Source organism: Oryza glaberrima, chromosome 5 (assembly GCF_000147395.1).
Source record: "Oryza glaberrima chromosome 5, OglaRS2, whole genome shotgun sequence".
NCBI classification, from domain to species: Eukaryota; Viridiplantae; Streptophyta; class Magnoliopsida; order Poales; family Poaceae; genus Oryza; species Oryza glaberrima.
In genome coordinates, this window is record NC_068330.1 from 23141963 (window position 1) to 23167980 (window position 26018).

Sequence of the window (26018 nt, forward strand, 5' to 3'; positions counted from 1 at the left end):
CATCAGTTAAGTTTGATCTACTAAGTCGTGCTTAGAACCATAATCTCTAGCCTGCTTCTTGATTGCCAATTAGGGTTTTATCGGGGTTTCAGCCGGTGAGTTATCTGGACGTTGCATCGGCTCATAAGGATTGCACATACATATAAATTGGATTTAGCCAATGACAACAAAGGTTTCACTGTTTAATCTAATCTTGTGGATTTCATGACATCGGACCCCCAGCCGATGTATGCTTTAACCTTCGGATCAGTGCTTATTCTATCATAGCAATGCTAGCCGATTGGTTTCTACTAGATTATATTACTATATTACATCATCATCAGCCGATTGCCTTTATATCATTATCTACATTAGACATATAGCCGATTGTTTAAACCCTATCGCGATCGGCTGGTATCGGCATCGGCTATTATCGGCTATCGGCTGGAACTACTCCATCGGCTTGTCAGCCGATCGGCTGTTTTGTCTATTATTTGCATATCTTGTCAGTTGCAGGATCAAACTGATTGGCACGCCCGCATCTCACCAACCTTTGGACCTGCACTGGAGTTAAGCAGATCTCCCAGGCCGGTGTGTTCGATTTTTTCATCAACACTACCATCTTACCTACCATCAACATAAAAAACGAGAAGTTTTATTCCTGCAATACCCTTTTACCTACCTATCACTCTTATTACTTTTTTCAATAATTAAGGATATTTTAGTCATTCTCACTATCTACTAATTCCACCTTCGGATGCTAGGAATGGATTTTTTGTGTGACGGAGGGAGTAGTTGGGACCTAATGTTCGGCGTACGTAAAACGGAGCGACTCATTAGCACATGATTAATTAAGTATTATCTTTTTTATAAATAGATTAATATGATTTTTGAAAGCAACTTTCGTATTTTTTTAAAAAAATAAACCGTTTAGTAGTTTTAAAAACGTGCATGCGGAAAAACGAGAGAGATGAGTTGGGAAAAGTAATAGACGAACAAAACCTAGTAGTACAAGCTACTACCCCATTTATCCATATTCATAAGTAAAATTTAGAGAAAATCTAAAAAATATCTTGACAAACGTCCAACCTTAAGAAATGTCATTGATGAGTGCGAGTTCCAAAAATACTCTCGTATAAACGACTTTATCCCAGAAATGCTATTATCATTAGGATTCACCTTATTCCGTGATGTTAAATAAAGTTTCCATCCAATACCACTTAACAGAGGGGTTGCTAACAGAACCCTCCTTAGCAACCATAACGATGACAGTATTTTTAGGACAAAGTCACATGTATAATAGTATTTCATGAAACTTGCTCTTGTCGATAGTATTTTTTTAAATTCGGCGCTCATCAATAATATTCGTTGGACCTTCTTTAAAATTTATTATATCTTAGGACAGAGAAAATAGTACTTCGTCACATAATATAAGTGATTTTGAGTTTTTTGCTTGTACTGTTTGACCACTCGTCTTATTCAAAGAATTTGTGCAAATATAAAAAACAAAAGGTTGTGCTTAAAGTACTTTAGATAATAAAGTAAGTCAAAAAAATAAATAATAATTTTAAATTTTTTTAATAAGACGAGTGGTCAAACAATGCAAATAAAAACTCAAAATCCCTTATATTATGGGATGAATGGAGTACTACTCCCTCCGTCCCAAAATAAGTGCAGTCATGGTTTTCCACGTCCAACTTTGACCACTCATCTTATTTGAAAAAAATTAAAAACATAAGTCACAAGTAAAGTAGTATTCATGTTTTATCATCTTATAACAACAAAATTGCTAATTATAAAAAAAATTCAAATGAGACGGACGATTAAAATTGGGCGCTGAAAGTCATGGCTGCACTTATTTTGGGACGAAGGTAGTAGTAGCTTTTGATAGGTACCAGGTACTGACGTTATTAATTACTTAGTACTACTATGAGTTAACTATGGCCATGGAAAAAGCATGCAGGAAAACACGCACAGTATCCCGAAATCCTGTTGCGGTATTTGAATGGTTGAATCAAATACTACCAGTACCGGTCTGATGCCAGCCTGCCAGCCAGGCACACCAGCGACGATCGATTCCGGTCGGACCGGACCACCACCGGTGTACCACTGTCGCGCTGACCGTTGCTCACGCACGCACGGCGCGGCCGCCCGGCCGGGCCGAGCGAACCGCGCGCTGTGCTGCCGGTCCATTTCTAGAAGCCCTCGCGCTCCTGATTGCGCTCTCCCTCTCTCTCTCTCTCTCTCTCTCTCTCTCTCTCTCTCTCCCGTTCGTTCCCCGGTCAGTCAACCGTCTCACGCAGCGACCAAACGCCCCGGAGAGAGGAGAAATCCGCACGCTCGCTCGCGCTGGCGCGCAGCGCACGCCTCCCGTTCTCTCCTCTATATTATCGCCGACGCGCGCGCGCCACTGCACTAGCACGGCTGCACGCCCTGCACCCGTTGCCACCACCACCGCCTTCTCCGCCGCGCCGCCTCCTCTCGCGTCTCCCGCTCGTGCAGGGCGCGCGTCGTCGGGCGAGCTGCTGCCGTCTCCGTGGCCGTGGCTGATCAGGTGAGAATTGAGAAAGGTTGTGAGTTTTCGCGTGGTTGTCTGGTTGATTCGATCGTGTCGGCGCGCCTTGGCATGGCAGGCAAGATTGTATCAGGAGATAATGAAAAAACATACACTGGGCTTTCTTTTTCTTAATTTCTTTGCATTCTTTGCTTCGACGGCTATGGTTGCTTGAACTGTTCAGGCGGCGCCTTTGTGTATACACGTGCTTGTATGTGATGCTCTGGTCATTTCTTTTTGCAGAACTAGTTGGCGTTCGATCGGAAAGTCGCTGTCTTTTGGCGACTCGGTGAGAATTTGCGCCGCGGTTCAATGTGAAAAATTTTGGCCCGTGGCGAGTTGGATTTGGCGCCGAGTCCATTCAGGTGGTTAAGACTTGTTCGTGGGAGAGCGAAGCTGCGCGCGTTAAGACCGGGCTCCGTTCTTGCATCGTGCAGAGCAGCTGCTGGTTTGAGAATTGAGAGGCGCGGTTGACATGGAGAGTTCCAACCTGGGCGGCGGCGGCGGCGGAGGCGGCGGCGGTGGGCCGCCGCCGTTCTTGATCAAGACGTACGAGATGGTGGAGGACGCGGCGACCAACCACGTCGTGTCGTGGGGCCCCGGCGGCGCCAGCTTCGTCGTGTGGAACCCGCTCGACTTCTCCCGTGACCTGCTGCCCAAGTACTTCAAGCACAACAACTTCTCCAGCTTCATCAGGCAGCTCAACACCTACGTGAGTCACAAACACAATCCCCTTTGCTTCTTGAAACGAAACAAACATTGCAACAATCATGTACTACTGTTTGCTTGTAAATTAGTAGTTCCTTGTTCTTGGTTTGTTTGGATGATTTTACCATTGACACAGCAGCCGGTTTTATATAGCCTATTTGATTTTCTGTAAAATAGTTCTTTATTCTTGGTTGGTTTGACCGTAGCTGAATTTTGACTTCAATTGGCATCTTCCTTTCAGGGTTTCCGAAAAATCGATCCTGAGAGATGGGAGTTCGCAAACGAGGATTTCATAAGAGGGCACACGCACCTTCTGAAGAACATCCATCGACGCAAGCCCGTGCACAGCCACTCCCTCCAGAACCAGATAAACGGACCACTCGCCGAATCGGAGAGGCGCGAGCTCGAAGAAGAGATCAACCGGCTCAAGTACGAGAAGAGCATCCTCGTCGCGGACCTCCAGAGGCAGAACCAGCAGCAGTACGTGATCAACTGGCAGATGCAGGCGATGGAAGGCAGGCTAGTGGCGATGGAGCAACGGCAGAAGAACATCGTGGCCTCCCTGTGCGAGATGCTGCAGAGACGCGGTGGCGCCGTGTCGAGCTCGCTGCTGGAGTCCGACCATTTCAGCAAGAAGAGGAGGGTCCCGAAGATGGATCTCTTCGTCGACGATTGCGCGGCGGGCGAAGAACAGAAGGTGTTCCAGTTCCAGGGAATTGGGACGGATGCACCGGCCATGCCTCCCGTGCTTCCTGTGACCAATGGTGAGGCTTTTGACAGGGTTGAGCTGAGCTTGGTCTCCCTGGAGAAACTCTTCCAGAGAGCAAATGATGCTTTCACAGCTGCTGAAGAAATGTACTCCCATGGTCATGGTGGTACTGAACCCAGCACTGCTATATGTCCTGAAGAGATGAACACTGCTCCAATGGAGACAGGCATCGATCTTCAGTTACCAGCTAGCCTCCATCCCAGCTCACCCAACACAGGGAATGCCCATCTCCATTTATCCACTGAACTCACAGAGTCTCCAGGTTTTGTGCAGAGTCCAGAGCTGCCAATGGCAGAGATTCGTGAAGATATCCATGTGACAAGATACCCAACACAAGCTGATGTAAATTCTGAGATTGCCTCCTCCACTGATACTTCACAAGATGGCACGTCAGAAACTGAAGCTTCGCATGGACCGACCAACGATGTGTTTTGGGAGCGGTTCCTCACAGAGACTCCACGGTCATGTTTGGATGAGTCAGAAAGACAAGAGTCTCTCAAGGACGATGTAAAAGCAGAATTAGGCTGCAATGGCTTCCATCACCGGGAGAAGGTTGATCAGATCACCGAGCAAATGGGGCACCTTGCTTCAGCCGAGCAGACTCTGCATACCTGATGCAGTAATACCATTTGCGCGGATTCATAGTTCGTGTGTAAATTAGCGAAGATGTAAATTATAGCTTAGATCGGATTAGAGGCTTGCGTGTTACTTTACAGATTTCAACCTTTTATTAGATTACAATAGGTCTTTCACAATTTATGATTCTGTTCTATCCGCTGACTACTGTGCATAAATTTTTTTTAGTAGACCATATCCATTTTTGTACTCCATTGCCCTTCTAAGATTCCTCGTTAAAATCTCAGATCTATGCTCGAATTTCTCAATAACTTAACACCTGACTATTTCATGATCTGATTTCCAGCTTGATTTATGAATGGTAGCACAGATCTCAGATGAACCGTTGCACGGTCTAGTATAATCAAGAGGGAACTATTCTTATTTAACATTCCAGTCAACACATACAGAAGCAAATGGGTAACCAATCTGAGTAATTATGATGTGAAAAAAAAAAGATAACAGCTCTGCATGTATCCAACGGTCATCTGTCAAGGAATGCAGGATCAACAATAGTATGCCAACTGCTCAACTTTCATTATAACGACAGAGGTGATTCTCAGGCTGGGCAATCAGGCTAGTAAAGATCACCGTAAACAAGCAAAGTGGTTCAAGGACTCTAGATAAGTCTAAACCGTCATATAACAACAACGGCAAATACAAAAACAGAGAAAGGTTTGCCTCCTGCCTGTTACCTCTGGTTTGGCCAATTACCGTCAAAATACATCACTGGCAGCCTCTAACGTCTACACACTCCAGGAAATATTATCTACTGGAGGATTATGGTCATTATGTACATATCTTAAATGAAACGTGACAATCCACGGTATGCTGCAGGAAGTTCAGTTGGGAAGCAGACAACGGCATAATCAAAGGACTCTCAGCTGAGTTAGAAAGGCAGAGCACAGGTCCAGAAAGAGAAGCTGTGGTCCACTGACCCTTTGCAAGTCAAGAAGGTATTTTTCATCCCTTGTTTTGTAAAGCTGCAGCAATTAGAAGTATATCAGCATAAATTGAATATTCCAAACATTACACTTTACACGTCAAAAAAAGATGCGGTATATGGACTTCCTCAATCATAAATAGCCTTAAGGGAATATGAATATGGTAACAGTTCATAAATACTCTGCAGCTTAATCATCACATATAGAGGAGTAAAGGCATGCGTAACTATGTAAGACTTAACTAGATCGTGCACAGATCTACATTTCAAAGGTTCTAACCGGTACATGATCCCAGGGTTAATAATCATATGTCAAGTTCAAAATGATACCTGAATTTCAAATTTCACAGTGTGGGTTGATTTCTCACTTTCATCAGTTTCAATTATAGCAGATTCTGCACCAAAGCCATGGTTGTTATGCATCATACTCTCATGACTGGGAAAACCAGGACTCCATCTGCATTTCATGTTATAATGTCCAATCTTCTTCCAGCAAACATTTAGCTCTTGCAGAGCTTTAAGAACTTCAGTTATTATTTCTCGTGGATGTGCTCGAGACTGTTAAATAAATACAGACAAATGAATTAGGATAACTTATAATAAATAAAGTGAATAAATAAGAACCTTATAGTAACAGCATAAAACCTGAAGACCAAGGGCCCATTTCCTGTCAGCTGCGAAATGATGCCTCAAGCCAAACCCAGGAGATTCCATATGCCCATGCTGCCGATGATCAGTGGCTGAGTTTGGTGTCTCAGCTGGAGTTACTTGAGCGAGAGAAGATTCCTGGATCACAGAAAGCAAAGCACCAAATTATCATAAACTTTGTAGTGCTACAGGGAACAGCACATTTGCCAGGAATTTGGAATCAATAGAAAGCAATAAATGAGAGAGAGAGAGAGAGATGAGTTGACATACCATAGATTCATGGAACTCAGCTCCAAGGTAGCCACTGGTTGTGCGCAGCCTATTGTCCAATAGTAAATAGTAGGCAACTGTCGCCTGCACATTATTCAGAAACTTTGTCATGCATTCCCCAAGAAACAACAAAGAAGAGCAATGGAGTGAAGCAAACACCTCGTTTTGCAGTCTCTTGTGAAGTGATTCGATTAGCTGATTCTTGTCAAACCCCATATTGATAACATCATTCAGAGTTTCATCGTCGAGCTACAAAACTCACATTGATTAAATCAAACACTGAAAGTTTCAAAAGCAGAATACGGCTTTAAATAGTTAGATGCATAATGGCAGCATGTTACCTTTTTAACCTGTTGTGCAGTGTCAGGAGGTGGCACAGCTAAATAACGCGGAAGACCAACTGTGAACCACTGATGTTCACGGATTTCACGTATGGTGATCCTCTTCATGGGATCAACAACAAGCATTCTGGGAATCAAATCCCTTGCCAAAGGTGACAAATGACTGGGAAGGGTATATATGCCACCCTAGAACATCAAAACGGACAGAGTTTTACTTTAACATATAAAAGGAGATGAGGCAGCACCGTTATCAGTAGGATATATCACATCTTTGCTAACCTTTATTTTCTTAAAAAGGTTGGGAATATTCTCGTCATCAAATGGAAGGGTACCACAAAGAAGAGCATAAAGAATAACACCACAACTCCACACATCAACTTCAGGGCCAGCATATAGTTTACCAGATATCACCTAGTCAAATGGAAAAGGAATTGAAAAAGGTAAAGAAAGATAGAAGCAATTATGCAATCATGAAGAAGGAGTAATAATGCAAATCATTCAAGATGAATACCTCAGGTGCTGCATAATTTGGGCTACCACAACTTGTCTTCAGAAAGTGACCATCACGCATAACATTACTCAAGCCAAAGTCTGCAATCTTAACATTGCATTTGGAGTCCAAAAGAAGGTTCTCTGGCTTAAGATCACGATGAACCACCATGTTTCTATGGCAATATTCAACACCAGATATGATCTAATTCAAAGATCAAACAAAAGAAAATTATCCTCGGATGCTAACTGAAGCATATCAGTACAATGCATATAAAAAATTACCAAATCTTAATGCGGAAGCAACAACAGAAAATGAAAAATTGACAGTGACTTGCTGCATTTAGAACTTGTGCAAACCCTAACTAGAGATGGGATTACTGAGTGTATTCCTTAAAAACCAATCCAGGAAAATGGTACAAAGCCTACCTGCTGGAAAAAGCGTCGAGCTTCTTCCTCTTGCAGTCTTCCCTTCTCAACGATGTAATCAAACAACTCTCCAGATTTGACATACTCCATAACAACATAAATATCAGCTGGGGTGTCTATCACCTCATAAAGGCGAATGATATGTGGGTGCATAAATAATCTAAGTATCTTGATTTCTCTTTTAACTGCAAAGGAATAACACGAAACGATTATTCATCAATGATAGAAAGTGTTTGGCAACAGACTGTATACTGAATAACATGGTTCAAAGACTTCACTTTACACAGCAAATCATGGCTGGTCAACTGTGACCAAACATTCAGTATTTTAGACCCATAGTCAAAGAATATTGCTAAGTGAATGGTGATCGACAAGGCATTGTTACACAAAAGGAATGAATAGTTTTTGTCTTACTCTAGAAATATGATTGTGTCGTTATTCAACTAAATGTGCTCCTGCATACTACAAATTACAAGATATAATGTCTTCTTGCTAAATTTGTGTAAGTCTTTGGATTGTAATATTAATGCCTGATCCAACCAATCGTGCCACCTAAGGTTGCTCATAGTTTGTCAAATGGAGCAACATGAGGCTCACAGTTCTGTCCTCAACCACCCAGATACGATTTGAGCCCTTTTTTTCCACATCAGTCATCTTCCCACCTGAAATTTACCACCACCAGCACCAGCGATTCATGCATGCCCTCCTACTTCCCTGACACCTTTTTGCAAAACCCAGCTGCACCTACTCATGTATGCCCTCTAACTGGAAACAAGGAACCTAAGATGAAACTTGTTTTGGGACTGGGAGTGCTTTTGGGGGATCAGCAGCAGTGTATGTCATTTAGAGAAACATGTGATGGACCTTAAATATTTACCCAAGAATCTATCATTTCGTATATATTCTACAAACATCTTGAACAAAAGGGTCAAAGGGATCAGTACCAACCTTTCTCTTCCATCTCCATGCTCTTGATCTTACGGCGATTGAGGATCTTGATTGCCACCTTGTGACCAGTCAATATATGCTCCGCGATCTTCACTTTGCCAAATGACCCAATCCCTAGGGTTTTGCCAATCCGGTAACCGCCAAGAGGGTTCCCATCTCTGCCAGCTCCCTCCATCTTCTACCTAAGTCCCAGTCGAAGCATATTAACATTTTTGTGCTCTTTAGGAGACACAAAATCTTCATAGCTATTATCAAATCAGGAGTATTAAGTACGATATTACAGCACATCAATGGATCTCGACGAGTTACCGATGCATAGTTTAACTTACTGCGGTAGGAACACAAAAACAAACATCAATTTATCCCGCGGAAAAAGATGACTGAAACTCGCCCCCCAATCCCAGAAATCAATTCATGGGAAAATTGCCTGCCCAGCTAACCTACAGAAAGCGAAACCGGATTGCCCACTGGAGCGTATCGCGGGCACGAACTCCCCTCCTGGATCTGGCGGCGCGGAGAGAGAGCCCGTACGGAATCCATCCGCAGGCGAAATCTCTCTCCACGAGAAGCAGGACGGGATGGGAGGAATTCTCACGTCCCCAGTCCCAAACGCTCGGGCCAATTCGCGCCGGCAACGTGGTGGAGGATGATGAAGAGGAGGGAGGAGTGAGAGTGTATGCGAGAGAGGGATGGCGGAGGGGGGGTCCTACCTGACCTCCGGCGCGCCGCGGACGAGGGGAAGGGGCGGCGGCGAGCAGGAGCCCTGGCTCTTCGCCCTCGCCCGAGAAGGCGACGGCGGCGCGGCGCGGCGGTGCGGGGAGTGAGAGAGAGAGATGCGCCCGTGACGGGAGAGAGGAGAGGAGGAGGAGGAGAGAGAGAGAGAGAGAGAGAGGGGGAGGTGGAGGAAGAGGACGAGGAGGTGGTGGTGGTGGGCCAGGTGGGTCCCACCTGCCAGCGGCGGCCTCGTGGCGCGCGGAGATGCGCTCGCTCGCGGTGGGCCGGGTCGGTGGTGGGTCGCGCGACTCGCGACGCGAGCCGTCGCTTCGCATCGCGTCGCGTCGCATGGTAACCAGAGACGGACGACAGGCAACGACCAGAGATGGGTCCCATTGGGACACCGCGAGAACATAGTTATTGAGACCGGACCGGTAATTGAACCGGTGAGGCTCTTGGTTCGATGGTTTATTGGTTCAACCGGTCGAACCGGTGGTTTAACCCGGTTCAATAGTTACTAAATATATTACTTATTGCTTTCTAACACAACAAGGATGCTAGCCCAGTGGTTGCTTAGTTTCCTCCCTCCCACGTGGTCCTGTGTTCAAGTCCCCCCAAAAGCATATTTTTCATTCATTTTTCCCCCCACCGCTCCCTTGCATGCACCTACTCCCACGCACATGCTGCCTGAGGCCGGTTCAACAGCGGTTTACTCTCCGGTTTATAGCGGTTTTTCATAAAAACCGGCCGGTCTAACCGGTTTATATCGGTTTGATTGCATGTCCGGTCTTTTAACTGGACCGAACCGGCGGAGGCGCTGGTTCCGGTTTTTTCCGGTCCGACCGCCGGTCCGGTCGGTTTTAATAACTATGCGCGAGACACGCCGACACGGGGTAGGGCACGCACGCACGAGTCGACCGGGTTTTGCGAGTTTTGCTCGGATTTCACGCGAATCCCACGAGAAATTTGGGCGTTTTTTGTTGGCGATGTTTCACACGAATTCCTCTTGATCCTCCTCACACTGTCACACACCCACCGGTGTCAGGTCAGGTCGGCGGCCTCTGGCCTCTGGCCCGCTATAACCTGGCGCTCGGTTTGATTTGTTGGTGACACGGCACGGTAACGGGCATGGGGCATGGGCTGATGGCTTTGCCGGCGCGCACAATCTGTTGCAACATTGCAAGTTGCGAGTAGCTCGAGAGGAGAGTAACTCGCAAGTTTTCTCCGTGCTGAGCTTTCAACGGGCGGGGAGAGCAACGCGATTGGCATCGTGCAAAACCAACGGCTTGTCCCGCCCCAATTATTCCCTTCCCATGATTGGACAGCACAGGCATATACTGTTGGGAAAAGGCTGCAGAACTATAGCAAGATCCATCCTTTACATGTTCAATAATATCATAACACTTTACAATGCTAGTAGTTTAGCGTAAAGTTTGAATTTTGATTAAAATTAAAAATGATATGACTGAAAAATTGTGTGTATATGACAGGTAGATATGATGGAAAAGAACTGAAGTTTGGATCTAAAGTAATCTAAACACAGCCTAAGGTGACAAATCCAAGATTTTTCTCTTATATCAGTACTACACTGCTAACCACCACAAAAAATGCATTGCACAGGAAAATATTAACAAGAAAAGCTGAGATCAAGGTTTCTTGGTGCGTTCATTCCTGGGGACTGGGTGAGAAAGCCCATCGTATTCCGCGCGCACGCTTCCCAAACTACTAAACGGTGTATTTTTTATAAAAATTTTCTATAGGAAAGTTGCTTTAAAAAATCATATTAATCTATTTTTAAAATTTAAAATAGTTAATACTCAATTAATCATGCACTAATGGCTCACCTCATTTTGCGTATGTTTCTAATCTTATCAAACTCCTCCTCAAACTCACCCTTAGTTGCCACTCAAGCAGGGGTCGAATTGCGGGTGCCCTGAGCAAAGCTTCCAGCAATCCAGCTACAAATACCAGCGTGCAAAGACGTCTGATCTGACTCTACCTGCACTTGTCTTTGCACTCCTTGTTTCGATCACGCAGATCTTCTAGAGAAGAATAGGCTAGGACAACCATAAAAAAACTAGAGAAGTAGCCCTCTGTCGGAAAAAAAAAACTAATCATACTATGAATCTGGACAGATGACACATGCGTGTCCAGATTTTTAGCTACAGTTTATTTTTTTAGGACAAAGTAGTACTACTTCCTCCGTTCTAAGAAAATAAATATATAACTGAATATGACTTAGTACTACAGTACAATAAATTTGACATATCCAGATTCGTTGGATTAGAATATGTCATGTTAAATCTTAAATTTGTTTTTTTAGGAAAGAGACAGAGAGGGAGTACAGTACTGTGCCATTGCCATAAGGCCCATGACGATGGTGTAACGACAAACGGAAAGCCAGTCGCTACCTTTGGAAGGCCCCGGTGCGTTATGATCTGCTTCCTCCTCTGGGCTGAACGGGCTCCTAACTCCTAAGGTCCACTAGGCGTGATTTGCTGTGGGCTCTCTTTCTTGTTGCGATATCTTTTAGGCCCAATGAGAGTAGACAGGTAGATGTAGAATGGCCCACTGTACTCTGCAACTTCGCCTGAGTGGCCTGTACAAGTGACCGGTTCGTTCACCGCCAGCCACTGGACACGCGTAAACACATCACGTGCACAAAATGTACGGCTAATTTTCTTGTGCAAGTAGCACAAATGTACTCCAAAACAGCGGCAGGTGAGACAACGACTCAGGTGCCGCCCATTTCCTGCAAAAGCCCAGGCCGCCAGGCGCCAGGGCCGGCCGGCCGAGGCTCCCAAAACCACCGCAAGATGCGTGGCGCGTAGCATCAAAAAAGGCACACACAACAAGACGACGACACCCCAATACCCCATCCCTTTCCCAGGTCTCGGATAGAGACGAGCCGTCCTGGCCATCCATCCATCGCTACAGGGCGTCGCTGCATGCTCGCGACTCCTCCCCACGTGAGGCGGGCAGAGAACCCCAACCAGCCAGCCAGCCAGAGCCAGGTGCGCGCCCGTGCGCACGGCCCGGCCGCCGCGCGCGTACAGTACGTACTACTCCTTTCCTTGGTGTGCCCACCACCGCGCGCTCGCTCGCTTTGCTTGCGTTGCTGTTCCCCGGCGCGGCGCTTTGACCAGGGCACAGCACAAGTGCACGACACACGCGCACGCACCGCGCGCAGGCGGCACAGTGAGGCACTGTGCCGCGCTCTGCTGCTCTCTTTTCCTGTGCGGCTCACCCGCGCCCGCACGGCCGCACCAGGTGTGCCGTGTGCGTGTGCGCGCCGATGGGCGATGGGTGAGTGGTGGTCTTTCGCGAGTAGAGAATTTAGCATCACCGCGCATGCATATTCTACGATCGACGCCATGTTTCGCCGGCGATGTCCCGAGCGAGCGAGCGAGCGAGAAGTTACACGGCGTAAGAGAGGAGAGGCCACAAGCCACACGCTACACATACGATGCGGTACGGTGAAGTAGTAACGGGATTATGAGATTTTTTTTTAAGGGTAGTTTTTTTACCGGTTTCTATAGGGAGTTTTTTATGATGGTGAGTGGGTTTTTCAGGGAACAAGGAGAATGGCTGCACTGGCTTTTTTTTTTACCACAATTTTAGTGATTTTTATTCAAAATAAAGGGAGCGGTTTTTTTTTAAGAAGAGGAAGAGAAACAATCATACTTTTAAAGTAGTTAAGATATGTGTACATAGTTTATAAGAATGGGACGGTTTAGGCTACATTTGTTTGAGCTGTTTGGGAGCAACTCTTGTCAATTATTATAAACATTCCCACATTCATATTAATATTAATAAATCTAAACATATATGTCTAAATTAATTAACATCAATATGAATATGAGAAATGCTAGAATGACTTACATTGTGAAACGGAGGGAGTATACGGTAGTACGTTCTTTTTAGAGACTTTTTATATCAAAGTTTTCTTAAGCAATCAAATAAATTTATTTTCTGAATTTAAAATAATTAATACTACTTACTACTATCTTCGTCCCAGACTATAACAACCTAGGATAGGATTAGACCCTTCCTAAAATAATTATCTGGTATTCTATCTAGTTTACTATATTAGAGGATGGAGGGAGTAATTAATTGTGCGTTAATCACTCATCCATTTTCCCCTCGTCATTTTCAGCTAATGACAACTGTCTCTGTCTCTCCCGCTCGCTCGCTTTCGGTACATGGAGCCATGGAGGGTATCTATCGATCTAGGAGTATCCAGCCGGCAGTAGTGCTAACATGGTCAGGATCGATCATACTGCCTGCAGGGAACCGATTTTCTTTCTTCTTTTCATATTATTACTTCGATCAATCGATCGCTTTGATGTTTACTCTTGTTTTTTTTAAAAAACAATCTTTCAGGTTTACGCCATGCCCCTAGCTACCGCAAGCTTGTTGTATAGCCCCGGCAGGATGTACATTTATCATGTCAATCACTTATCCTATCACTGTCCTTTTCAACAGTTCATGTCCATGCATGCTGAACATAGACACCAATGATTTTGTACATTGCCAGGTACTCCTCGGCATGTATTTTCCCGTCACAGGACACGGGACTTCTCTTTCCTCCTTGGTAGGAGTACAGTACTGTACTACTCTTACTCCGTACAGTACAAACAGTACTGCCGTATTTTCTCGTCACAAGGTTTTCTTTATTTGGGTGTGTTTATTTCACGCTAAAATTAAAAGTTTAGTTGAAATTAAAATAATGTGACGGAAAAATTGGAAGTTTATGTGTATAGGAAAGTTTTAATGTGATAGAAAAATTAGAAGTTTGAATAAAAAGTTAGAAACTAAACCAAGCCTTGCTTGAGATCTTTACGGTGAAGTCATGTAGCCAGTAATGTGATGCACTAGTACTACTTGGAGTACTACGTGGAGTACTCCCTAGCTCAAAAAACGTTGCAACTCTCAGCACCTCCCAAAGGACTTCAAAACTCTTCCATCTTCCCGGACATCAAGCCCGAACCGTGGTTATAGTTAAAGAAAGAACCAAAGAGATGATAAAATTCCAGTGCAGATGAGAAATAGTCCGGTTAACACATACTCCTACTTTGTTCATGCATCCCTATAGACAAGCCATACTGTCAGTTAGTACAAACAGTTCAGACATCAACGCTGGAGTACATGATCACCTGACCACTGCATCTGGTTCCCTTACTTAAGGCAATGAGGGGCATAACACTCATTGGATTATACAGCGGCAAGCAATGAAAATCAGGGCAGAGCTCAGGCTGCAGAGTGCCTGAAAACTGCATGCAAATTGCTGGCGCAGCCGGATTTATGGCCAGATCGGCCACGCACAAATCACAGCCAGTTACTATAAGGCTGTGTTTAGTTCAGCGCAAAATTTAGATTTTGGTTAAAATTAAAGATGATGTGACTGAAAAATTATGTGTGCATAACATGTTGATGTGATGAAAAATGACTGAAGTTTAGATCTAAACTTTGAATCTAAACACAGCCTAGCTCCCCTGAGACCCGGACGCTAACTTTGACCGATCACAGATCCGGGCCCCAACCCAACAACCGGCGCGACGATTTGAAACCAACGTGCCAATCCAATCCAATCCACACCCAAGTACTGTAGAAGTGTAGAAGTACCCCAACACTACCAAACTCTTTTCCCTTGCCTCGGAATTCTCGCAATTAACGTGACAAGTTACTACCACTAACATAGCAGAGTTACATACAGATCAAACCACCACGCGCGCGCGTGCCGCGAGCTCAGAGCAGAAGGCAGCAGCTGCAGCACAGCGCCACGGCGACCGGCCGGATGAGCAGCAGCGCTGACCAGCGGCCGCCGGCGAGCCGGAGTTGTCCATCTCGCCTGAACAATGTGCCAACTGATAGTACGTCGGTGGCGGCGGACACGGAGGCGATGTCCCCGCCGTCGCCGGCGCGGCGGCAGACGCCGACGCCGACGTCGGCCTGCAAGACGGCGCGGCCGTCGACGCACAGCCCCGGGTTGCCGCTGAGGTCGAGGTTCCGGCCGAGGCGCCTGAGGAACGCGCCGTCGAACGGCACGACGCCGTCCAGCCCGTTCTTGCTCAGGTTGAGGTGGTACATCCGCTTGAGCCGGCTCAGCCCGGCGGGGATCCTCCCGGTGAGGTTGTTGTTCTCCAGCGACAGCGTCGTCAGGCTCGCCAGCCGGCCGAGCGTCTCCGGGATCGACCCCGAGTAGCCGGAGTTGGCCAGCCGGAGCTCCTGCAGCCGCGCAATGTCGCCGAGCTCCGACGGCAACGGGACGCCCATCGGGTTGTTCTCCATGATCAGGTACTGGAGGTCGCGGAGGTCGGAGAGGCCGGCCGGGAGGTGGCCGCTTAGGCCATTGTTGCTCAATGCCAAGAAGGTGAGAGATGTCAGCCCGGTGATGGTGGCCGGGACGCCGCCGGTGAGGTTGTTGGAGCTCAGGTCCAGCTTCTGAAGCATGGCGAGGTCGCCGAGCTGGCCCGGGATGGAGCCGGAGAAGGAGTTGTAGCTGAGGTCGAGGCCGACCAAGCTCCGGAGCTCGCCGATGCGGCTCGGGATCGTGCCGGTGAGCGAGTTGTAGCTGAGGTCGAGGTGCACGAGGCTCTTGAGCTCGCCGATGCCCTGCGGGACCTCGCCGCGGATGAGCGCGTTCTGGGACACGGTCAGCACCTGCAGCGACCGGATGCTGGACAGCTGCGGTGGCAGCGTGCCGGACAGCGACGGGTTGGACCGGACGCTGAGCTGCTGCAGGCGGGAGGAGGTGAGGTTGGCCGACGGCGGCAGCGTGAACGCCGTGGTGGCCGCCGGGTTCTTGAAGCAGTCGACGAGGAACAGCGACTGGAGGTGCGGCAGCGCGAACGCGAGGTGCGGGAACGCCGCGCCGTCCTTGCACGTCGGGTTCGGCGCCACCCCGAAGTCCAGCCGCGTGACGTGCAGCCTCGCCGCCGCCGACGACACGTTCCCGGCGGCCGGCACAGGCTTGCACTCGAGGCCGGGCCACGGGGAGCCGCACGGGTCAGGGCCGACGGAGCGCCAGTCGCGGTCGGAGGAGACGGCCTCCATGACGAGCAGCAGCGTCTCCCTCTCGGCGGGGTCCATGGCCAGCGCCGCCTTAGCCGCCGCCGCCATGGAGAGGAGGTGGAGGAGGAGCGCGACGGAGGCTACAGGCATGATGGCGCGCGCGCGTGTGGCGTCGAGGTTTCGCTTTTGGGAGGCGCCGATGTTATTCAGGGTGGGGAGAGGAGATGGGGGGAGTTTATGTGGAAAGGGGGAGGGTGGGGCCGTGGGGGTGGTGGGGTCGGGGGTATCTGATGTGACGACACTGGGGCCTACATGTCCGTACGTGAACATGGACAGGGAAGTGTCTGAGCGTGCGTGCGTGCGTGTGATGGGGAATCAATCAATTGCTACCAACTTTTAGACTGTGGAGGCACATAGGATAGGAGCATCGATTTTTCAGCAAAAACATGAAAAAGAAACGCTTACATTGCGACGGGTAAAAATATTTTTATTGCCATATATTATTTTAAAAGCCTATTCATTCCTTCTTTTTTTTTTTTACTAACCCAATCCACTATCTCTCTGCTTGGTCTGTCTCTCTTTGATTATAAGTAAAGCTATAGATCCAAAACGTATAGCCGGCTGTGTCTTCAACCTCCATAAAACTGACACGTGTAGTTTTTATTAAAATCGGAGCAAATATATAAAACTTAGATGAAAACTACGATTTAAAATGGAGATTCAACCCGATAAATTAAAGTGGAAATGAAATAGAAAAACATGGGAACAATGACGAGAGATAGTGGAGAATCGATTTTTACAATCAATTGAAGAAGGAAACGCATGAGGAGGCATATCGGCGTGGCAACAACACGAGGGTATGAATCGGCGTTGAAAAAACATATAGATAAATAATACTTAATTAATTATACGCTAATAACTCAACTTGTTTTGCGTATCTTAACCTTTCCCCTCCTCTCAAACACTTTCTAAATAATTACTAGCTAAGAAATTTAAACAATAAATTACTTAGGGTGTGTTTAGTTCACGTTAAATTTGAAAGTTTGATTGAAATTGGAACGATGTGACGGAAAAGTTGAAAGTTTGTGTGTAGGAAATTTTTGATATAATGGAAAAATTGAATGTTTGAAGAAATTTGAAGAAAAATTTAGGAACTAAACCAGGCCCTAGTTACAAACCAAGAATCGTCCATGCAAAAAGGTTCTTTTTCATGACTTTTTGCACCTTACTCCCACTTCGTGTTATGATTGAATTAACATACGAAGTACTACTAGTCAAATACATGCATAATCCCTGGTCCCTGAAAATCTTGGGTGTACTTGTTCCTACCTGGTACTCTCCTGGCTCCGTCCTGGTTTTGACACAGGTTCATATATAGACTGACAAGCTATTCTATTCTATAAGTAAATTTCTTTCTATTATATTTATTTGTATCAACCACGCAAATTCATATCCCATTGGCGCATCTTTCTTAAATCTGTGAAGGGGAGTTTGAGGATTTGACACCTCTTAATATGGTGTTTTTTTGAGGATTTGTCTATGAGACGTGAATTTGGGTTGTGTTTAGTTCCTGAAAAAAGTTGGAAGTTTAGGGAAAGTTGGGAGTTTGGAAAAAAAGTTGGAAGTTTACGTGTATAGGAAAGTTTTTGATGTAATATGAAACGATGAAAAGTTAGAAGTTTAGGGTAATCTAAACACGGCCTTGGTGAACCGTGAACGAGATATTGGAATTGAACCGTTTGCAACAGACGGATATGCAAGACTTCAAACAACCCCGAATCTCTTCTTTTCCCAAATTACAGCAGTCCGGACTTTGGTTCCTGTACCAAGGGAGTACTACTACAGTAATACTAGCTCATGTTGTTTATTTGCTCTTGTCATGCTTCAGACACAGCACTGCACACGCACACACACAGAGCAAAGCATGCTACAGCAATATGAACTGTGTAAACCTGACTGGCTCAAAGCTCAAACAGTGGTTAGAGAGTTAAGACACCACTCCTATATTGTTTGATCAGTGCACCCGTGAGGGGGACAAGAGCTAGATTTGTAGCCAAATAGCTCTTCTATTTCTAGCCCCAGATGCACTGTTGAATTGGCCCCTCTGAATTATTGCACCCGAGAGAAGGACGAAGAGATCACAAGAAGAGAGGGTTCCTTCTCTGCACTTCTGTAGATGATGCTTGGAGCTTTGGCTCCACACACTTTTTGGAACCCAGATATATTGATGAGTTGAACATTCGTCTCGAGCAGTCGCAGTGCTGAACGCTGAACTGAACTGCATGCTGACAGCAAGCGATGCACTTTGCAGGCGAGTGGTCACCTTGATGAGTCCATGTAAAATGACTCCATGACTGCTGTTTTGGAGGCTCTCTCTCTCTCCTCCAAAGTCTCCAACGTAAACATCTTAAACAGCATCACTGCTCTCTACTAGTACAGAACTGAAATGGAGCCATGTTTTGGAGAAATTTTTTTTAAGCATTCCAAAGAAGCCAATGGCAACAAGGACCAAACCAGAGACAGCCCCAATGAATCGCCCAAAGACAGACCGATGCACATGTGGTGTTGCTGATCGATCCTCCAATCTCTACAGCGAAGGCATACAGTGCTTCCACTGCATCATCATCATCATAATCGATCACCATTCATCACCAGAGTTGCACTGCTCCTCACCTACTACGTACACTGCTTTATCGATGTGACATATATATTCACACAGGTGATCGTACTGGCTCTGAAGACTGAAGGCAAGAACAAAGTGTGTGACCTCGTGTGAGCACGAGAGGAGCAAGCAATGGGGGGCCATAGTATAATGGCATCATCATGCAATGCAAAGCAAATGCAAATCCAAATAAATTGCAAATGCATTCGGGATTGCATGCATGTGTGGCGACACCTCGCAGTCCCAGGTGATGTGACAAAAGATACCTGACAGAGAGAGCGCCATTGCCATTGCTGCCATTGCTGGGGAGCATGGTGTGCTTGCTAGGGAGGGGAGAAAGTTGACCGGAAAGCCACCACTGGCTGAGATGACTGGTCGATCGTGTCGACGCATGCAGTGCCTCAGGCTTATCAGGCTCCTCGATCGCGAGCGTGAGCCGCTGTTGCCATGTGCGCGCCATGGACGGAAATGGAGCCATGGGCTCTTGCAAAACGCAAAGGCGAAGAGATTCGATCATCCATGCATCGATCCCATCCACAACCAGTGCTAACTGCTAAGTGTAAAGTTGGAAATTTGGAACCAATGAGATGCACTTGATAACAAGAGGTGTGTGATTTTAACCCGGAGATCTCGTTTTCAATCTTAACATGAGCTAATGCAGAATAAATCTGACCTCATTGAGTTTTATCGTAGGGAGGCTGTAATCTTCACTACGTCAGTACAAAATTACAAATGGTTATGGGCTTATTGGCATGCCATGTGACTTGCAGCTGATTTTGCATCTTCAGGCAGCCTGCCGTGAAGTGACCATATTTTTCCTACTATACTTCAGAACTGGGCCAAATAACTCGATAAGTATATCAATGTATAGTTTTATCAGGCTTATCATCAAATCATCAATGGGTCAAACAGGCCGAAAGTATAACAGACTATATATGTGCATTATTATACCACATCTAAACTGTGCATTTGGTCTGATGTGATCGTGTGAGTCCCACGACCATAACTTTTGCAACGTGCGTTGTCTCAGCAACATTTGGAAAGCTGGGTTTGCAAACAGTTTTATGGCAGCAAGAAGTTTCACTAGAATAGTTAGAAATTGCAAGCAGTTGGAATAGGGAAAGGAAATCAAGGGTGGCAACTCACTCAACTCTCAAGATACTGTAACTGTTGCAATGGAGATGCTGATTGCACATTTGCACATACTGTGGGGAAAGATATATTCATCTGCAAAAAAGCAAAGTTTCAGCATTAAAACTTTGTACAAATAAAATTTCTGCATTATATTTGGTTGAGATTATTTGACAATTGAGTTCCAAGGATTCTACTGATCACTTCCCAGAGATTTCAAGCCTGAAAAGGAGGTTCTTTTGATGGTGCTGTCTGTCTGAATTGTATAGCATTTGCTGCAACCGTTGCTTTGTTTCCTGTCATGTTTGATAACGAAATAATCATAAACAATTCACGCCTATATAGAAAGAGTTTATGTACAGAATGACAAGACAAGAAGATGTAAAAAAAAAAAAAGAAAAGAAGAGAAACTGGAAAGCAATTTTTTGATCCAAACTAAACTTAATGTTGACGCCTTCCTCAAATCCCAATACTGTGCCCGGCCAAATTGACACGAGCGAGCAGAGAAGGCACAATCTGCTTCACTGAATCAACAGGTTCGATCGATTATTTTGCACCGCAGGATCAGCCTAGGTCACAGACCAGAGGTCTATAACCTGCGGCCTGCAAGATCTGACTAAACATGAGATCAGGATGATATGGCTCTGAACTTCTGCAGTAGTGGACTAGTGCAGAGTGCACAGCCGACAGTGAAGTCGCCGTCGGCATGTGTAACTCCATGCTGCCGTCGCCGTGATCATCCCGCTGCACATCGGAGGCAGCGTTGCCGGACATTGCCGTGCCAGTGATAATTCAGGGCAACAGGGCAGGGTGCCATGGCCGGCGGCGGAGGCGCCCTGATGAGTAGCCATCCTTTGATTTGGCCACGGTGGCAACTGAATCCGCCGCCGTAGTGCCAGTGGACGGCGGCGGATGAGGCTGCCGCATCGGGCAATCGTCTAGGGCAGCGAGGAGGCGGCGCACCGGCGCGAACTACTGAGGTACAGTAGCCGGCGGCGGGCGGGCGGCAACACGATGACGACGGCAAGTCGGCAACGGCGACTCGGCGAGGAGGAGGAACCAACCAGTCAACCCGCTCCGGGACTCCGTGAGACGTTCGATCACATTTGAGCGGCTTGGATTGAGCATGTGATAAGTCAGCGCAGGGATGAAACGTATCGCCACAGGATAGCCTTTGATTATGGGACTACTAATGATCTTTAGGTAGAACTTAGAGGCTCAAATCTTATGGAATTACCAACCAATAGATACAACCCATTTTGAATGAAATAAAAAAAGAATAAATATGTCAAAAATCGTAAATTTAAAGACAAAAATAGTTGTAAAATATAATCTTATTGTATTGTAGCTGAGTGTAATTACTATATAGAAGTAACAAAGTATAAAGTGCTCTATAACTGGGTGCAACTATAAGTTGGATCTACAGGATATAAATCTTTTATGTAAGATTATACAGAAGAAAAATCAAAAGATATGAGTAAAAAATCTGTTACAAATGAGATCCTGCCTCTGTTTCATATTATAAGTCAATTTGTATATTTATAAGTCAAACTTATTTAGTTTAATCAAATTTATAAAGAAAAAAAAATACAACAACAGGTTTAATATAGAACAAACAAACTATTAAAATATATTCAATGTTAGATTTATTAAAACTAATTTAATACTATAATTAGGAAATTGCTATATAACATCCTACTATAAATGTTATGTTAGTCGAATTAATCCCTATAAATATTGTTACATTTTTTTTATAAATTTGATAAAGCTTTTAAGAAGTTTGACTTTAGAAAAAATCAAAACGTCTTCTAATATAAAACGAAGAGAATAGCAAAACCATAGATTATTTCCTTTTACACAATAGCAGATTTGGTTCGTGAAAATGTCTATTGAAGATTTGGAAGGAGGAACGTGTCGGGTATAGAATACGGAAACTCGGGGTTATAACAATACACATTTTACTACTGTACTGTACTGTCAAGTGCATCCCATTGTATATTATGCCGTTAGATCAAGATTGAACGGCTTTAATTGTGCTTAGGCACTATCAAGACCAAGTGCATCTCGTTGTCTGCTGCGCCGTTCGATCAAGATTGAACGGCTCTGATTGTGCTGAGATTTATGTGATGTGGACGTCCTTTTTCAGAACAAATCCTTGTGAGTTGTGACACTCGTCCACATCACGACTCACCTGATCTCGCATGGTCTTGGTGACAACTACGGAAGCTCCGCCCCCCGCTGCCCCAGCCCCGGGCTGCCCCAATTCCGTCTGGTCCATCGTCCGTGGCGCCCTCATCGTCGTCCTTGACCCGGCGAGATTTCCGTGCAGGTTTAAGGTCTTTCAGTTTAACTATTGTAATCTAGATTATTAAATCAGATTACTCTAAGTTAGATTATAATAATCTGATATAAAATAAGTTATAAGTTGTTTGTTTCTTGGGATTATTGGAGACATTTAAGGGTAGAGGGTCTTTAGCCATTTAATAATCTGGAAAAAAACTCCTCTAAAGAAGATTATTGGATTATACTAATCTGGCTTATAGATTATAATAATCTAGTATAATAATATACTTGTTTGTTTCAGCTTACTCTTAATAATCTAGATTATAATAATCCTATAAGCTGAATCAAACAGGGCCTAAGTTTAGGTGCTGGTTTAGTTTCTAACTTTTTCTTCAAACTTTCAACTTTTCCATCACATCAAAACTTTCCTACACACATAAACTTCCAACTTTTTTTAAAAAAACTTTCAATTTTAGTCAAACTTTCATTTTTGACGTGTAACTAAACGCAGCCTAGGTTAGGTGGAGTCGTGGAGATCACTGGCTGTAGGCCTGTAGCAAGTCTGCCGACTTCACACCCTGCTGCAGCGTTGGGAAGACATACGCAAATATTAGAGAAGGACCTAATATAAATAATTAAAAGGGGTGAAACTTTAAATCTAGATTGTCTAGCCCATCACTATGTGAATCTAGCTAAAATACCCTGGGTATTTCTCCGGCGTTGGGAAGACGGATAAGGCTGTGTTCGGGAGCGAGGGTTGGGAACCTTACTCCCTAGCACACAAAACAAAGCAGTGTTTAGTGTATGATTAATCAAGTATTAGCCAAAATAAATTTGAAAAATATTTTTTTAAAGTTACTTTCATATAGAAAATTTCTGTAAAAACACACTATTTATCAGTTTGAAAAGCGTGTGTGTGAAAAACGAGGGAGATGAGTTGGGAAAGTGAAGATAAGAACTAAGGATATGTTTAGTTCCTTTCAAATTTCTAAAAATTCCGTCACATCAAATGTTTGGACACATGCATAGCGATTAAATGTGGACGAAAAAAATCAATCGCACAGTTTGCATGTAAATTGTGAGATGAATCTTTTAAGGCTAATTACGCTATGATTTGATAATGTAGTGATACAATAAACATTTGTTAGTGATGGATTAATTAGGCGTAATAGATTCGTCTCGTAGTTTACATGCGAAATCTGTAATTTATTTTGTTGTTAGTTTACGTTTAATAATTCAAAGAAAGGTGTGTCCGTATACTCTAATTTTTTTTTTGTGAAAAGTAACTAAACACGTCCAGCCTAAATCCACCCAGAAACCAGAGCCAAAATTGCCCTGTTTGGCTGTTCACACGGATTGATCATTGATAGATCCATGCTGATGAATAGTGAGGATGTTGACGGGCGCAACTACTACTACGTACTGGCGTAGTAGTGCACTGGAGCAGAACAGAAGCATATACTGTATATTCCTATATCCCTAGTTGCATTTTGTCGATCCCAATTCCCAACTGCTCACTGATTACAGCCTTGATTACGACCCCGGGCCCAATTAATCAACCCATGCTTAGTAAATTCATCACCAAACAAAAAAAATCAAACCATGCACACTGCGATCAGTCACGTACTAAGTGGCTCGCGTCGATTCCCTTGCAACGCTGCAACAGGGCGGCGTGCCGGCGAGAGGAAACGTGTGTTCCGTTCGCCGCGTCCGGAGCCCGCGGCGCGATGGCGGCCGCGGCATCCACACGTACACCTCCCCACCGCCGCTTCTCTTTCGCGGACGCGTGTGGAGCTCGCCCGCCGAGCGGTCGCCGTCGCCCCAGAATTTCTCTCGCGATCCGATCCGATCAGACGCGGTAGAATCCCATCAGGCAGGCAAGCCGCGCGCCCCGGTATATTTAGACGCGCTCGACGCCGCGGCGCGCGCCTCAGTTTGAGCCGAGCTGAGCTGCGAGCTCTCTCTCTCTTTCTCTCGGCAGCTGGTTGCCACGCCTTGCCATGGCGATGGTGGTGGAGGAGCTCGACGAGTTCGAGGTGCTGTGGCCTGACACCGACGCCGCCGACGACGACGCGCCGCCGCCGGCGATCTCGCCTGCGCCGCCGGTGCAGCCATACGAGACACGCGCGCCCACGTCGCGCGTCAAGCACTCTCGGCCGGTGGACGTCCCCTGCAGGGGAGCGCGCTTACACCGGTGGAACTGGAGAGACGGTGGTGCCAGCATGGAGGAGGACGGCCACGGCAGCGTCGTCGGGAAGGTGGTGATCGTGCCGCCGCACCTGCTGCTGCTGTTCGGCGTGCGGCGGCCGGAGGAGGAGGAGGAGGAGGAGATGGCGGCGGCGCCGTGCACGCTGCCGTCGTCGTTGGGGACGCGGCCGTGCAAGCGGGCGCGCGACCTGCGCCACCTGCGCAACTCGGTGCTGCGGATGACCGGGTTCATCGAAGGATGATGATGCATGCGCTGCTGCCATTGAGGGTTAAGGACAGGTTATGAAGTTGAAGCTGTATATGCATCCATGGAAGTACTGGATTTGTATCATGAATGAGGAATTAAAATGTAAGAAGATGATTTGGGAGCTCGATTTGAATTGGTCTCGTTGCTTTAATTTTACTTGAACAAATAAGTTCCGTGAAATTTTGTCATGCTTCAGTATATCAAAAGGGATCAAACACTGAGGATGCCGTGGATTGTAAATACCTATCTTGCCGTGTGAAAATTCTGTCATTTATCAAGTTGGGTTTACCAGGAAACTGGACTACCCCAGTTTAATACCACCTCGTGTGTTACGTTGTTAATCAACACGTGGGCACACAGTAAGCGACCTAGTTAGAGAGAGCGTAGGATTAAACTTGGCAGAAATCATAACACCACTCTAAAATTGCCGTTTTGCCGCTTTGCTGTGGTGCACAAAAGAACTTGTTCATCCTCACTAATATATACTCCCTTCGTCCCATAAAAAACGAATCTAGAATCGAATATGACACATATTATGTCCAGATTCGTAGTACTAAGTTGATTTTTTATAGGATTGAGGGACTACAACCCAATTAAACCCATGCTATAATATTTCAGATAATTTATTTTAAAAAGAAAATCAAATCCTTATTAGCACAAATCAAAACAGTCTGAACAAAACTGTAGTTCATTTTCAGACTCTCTCCACATTCTCAGGGATTTAGCGTGTGCTTAGTTGGTGAAAAGAAAATTTTTAGGTGTCACATAGGACGTTTGACCAGATGTCGGAAGGGGTTTTCTGACACAAATGAAAAAAATAATTTCATAACTCGTCTGGAAACCACGAGACGAATTTATTAAGCCTAATTACATATGGGTTACTGTAACACTTATGGCTAATCATGGACTAATTAGGCTCAAAAGATTCGTCTCGCGATTTTCATGCAAATTGTACAATTAGTTTCTTTATCTATATTTAATGCTACATGCATGTGCCAAAGATTCGATGTGATGTTTTTGGGAAAAAAATTTGAGAACTACACAAAGGGCTTACAGCGAGAGTGTG

The 26018-nt window shown here is 45.5% G+C and overlaps 4 protein-coding genes across 6 annotated transcripts; 2 read left to right on the forward strand and 2 right to left on the reverse strand.

Annotated features, from left to right (window-relative positions):
* The first annotated feature begins 2247 nt into the window (after positions 1 to 2247).
* On the forward strand, positions 2248 to 5054 carry LOC127773560 (heat stress transcription factor A-4d). 2 transcript variants are annotated; one of them, XM_052299663.1, is made up of 3 exons: positions 2248 to 2533; positions 2777 to 3245; positions 3483 to 5054. In XM_052299663.1, exons 2-3 carry the CDS (start codon positions 3009 to 3011, stop codon positions 4623 to 4625), a joined length of 1380 nt encoding a protein of 459 aa, XP_052155623.1. In that variant the 5' UTR covers positions 2248 to 2533; positions 2777 to 3008; the 3' UTR covers positions 4626 to 5054. The 2 variants fall into 2 exon arrangements, with proteins under 2 accessions (XP_052155623.1, XP_052155624.1); XM_052299664.1 differs by lacking the exon at positions 2248 to 2533 and having other exon boundaries at positions 2621 to 3245.
* An 84-nt stretch (positions 5055 to 5138) lies between these two features.
* Positions 5139 to 9571, reverse strand: LOC127773559 (serine/threonine protein kinase OSK1). 2 transcript variants are annotated; one of them, XM_052299662.1, is made up of 11 exons: positions 9404 to 9571; positions 8694 to 8871; positions 7746 to 7930; positions 7339 to 7521; positions 7107 to 7238; positions 6828 to 7013; positions 6646 to 6735; positions 6487 to 6570; positions 6214 to 6354; positions 5899 to 6126; positions 5139 to 5608 (listed from the first exon to the last, which is right to left on the reverse strand). In XM_052299662.1, exons 2-11 carry the CDS (start codon positions 8866 to 8868, stop codon positions 5495 to 5497), a joined length of 1518 nt encoding a protein of 505 aa, XP_052155622.1. In that variant the 5' UTR covers positions 8869 to 8871; positions 9404 to 9571; the 3' UTR covers positions 5139 to 5494. The 2 variants fall into 2 exon arrangements, with proteins under 2 accessions (XP_052155622.1, XP_052155621.1); XM_052299661.1 differs by having other exon boundaries at positions 8694 to 8875.
* Positions 9572 to 14843: 5272 nt separating this feature from the next.
* Positions 14844 to 16614, reverse strand: LOC127772837 (receptor like protein 29-like). Its single transcript, XM_052298821.1, has one exon. It carries the CDS (start codon positions 16569 to 16571, stop codon positions 15156 to 15158), a length of 1416 nt encoding a protein of 471 aa, XP_052154781.1. The 5' UTR covers positions 16572 to 16614; the 3' UTR covers positions 14844 to 15155.
* A 7652-nt stretch (positions 16615 to 24266) lies between these two features.
* LOC127774486 (uncharacterized) lies at positions 24267 to 25079 on the forward strand. The gene has a single exon (XM_052300744.1). The coding sequence runs from the start codon at positions 24498 to 24500 to the stop codon at positions 24945 to 24947; it is 450 nt and encodes a 149-aa protein (XP_052156704.1). The 5' UTR covers positions 24267 to 24497; the 3' UTR covers positions 24948 to 25079.
* The last annotated feature ends 939 nt before the right edge of the window (positions 25080 to 26018 follow it).

Bases quoted from the DNA above. Each gene is read 5' to 3' on its own strand.
- LOC127773560 (XM_052299663.1), top strand. From the start codon at position 3,009: ATGGAGAGTTCCAACCTGGGCGGCGGCGGCGGCGGAGGCGGCGGCGGT. The intron at 3,246-3,482 runs GTGAGTCACAAA...TCTTCCTTTCAG, and splicing joins TCAGGCAGCTCAACACCTAC to GGTTTCCGAAAAATCGATCC.
- LOC127773559 (XM_052299662.1), bottom strand. From the start codon at position 8,868: ATGGAGGGAGCTGGCAGAGATGGGAACCCTCTTGGCGGTTACCGGATT. The intron at 7,522-7,745 runs GTAGGCTTTGTA...TCTTTGAATTAG, and splicing joins CTCGACGCTTTTTCCAGCAG to ATCATATCTGGTGTTGAATA. The intron at 7,239-7,338 runs GTATTCATCTTG...CCATTTGACTAG, and splicing joins CAAATTATGCAGCACCTGAG to GTGATATCTGGTAAACTATA.
- LOC127772837 (XM_052298821.1), bottom strand. From the start codon at position 16,571: ATGCCTGTAGCCTCCGTCGCGCTCCTCCTCCACCTCCTCTCCATGGCG.
- LOC127774486 (XM_052300744.1), top strand. From the start codon at position 24,498: ATGGCGATGGTGGTGGAGGAGCTCGACGAGTTCGAGGTGCTGTGGCCT.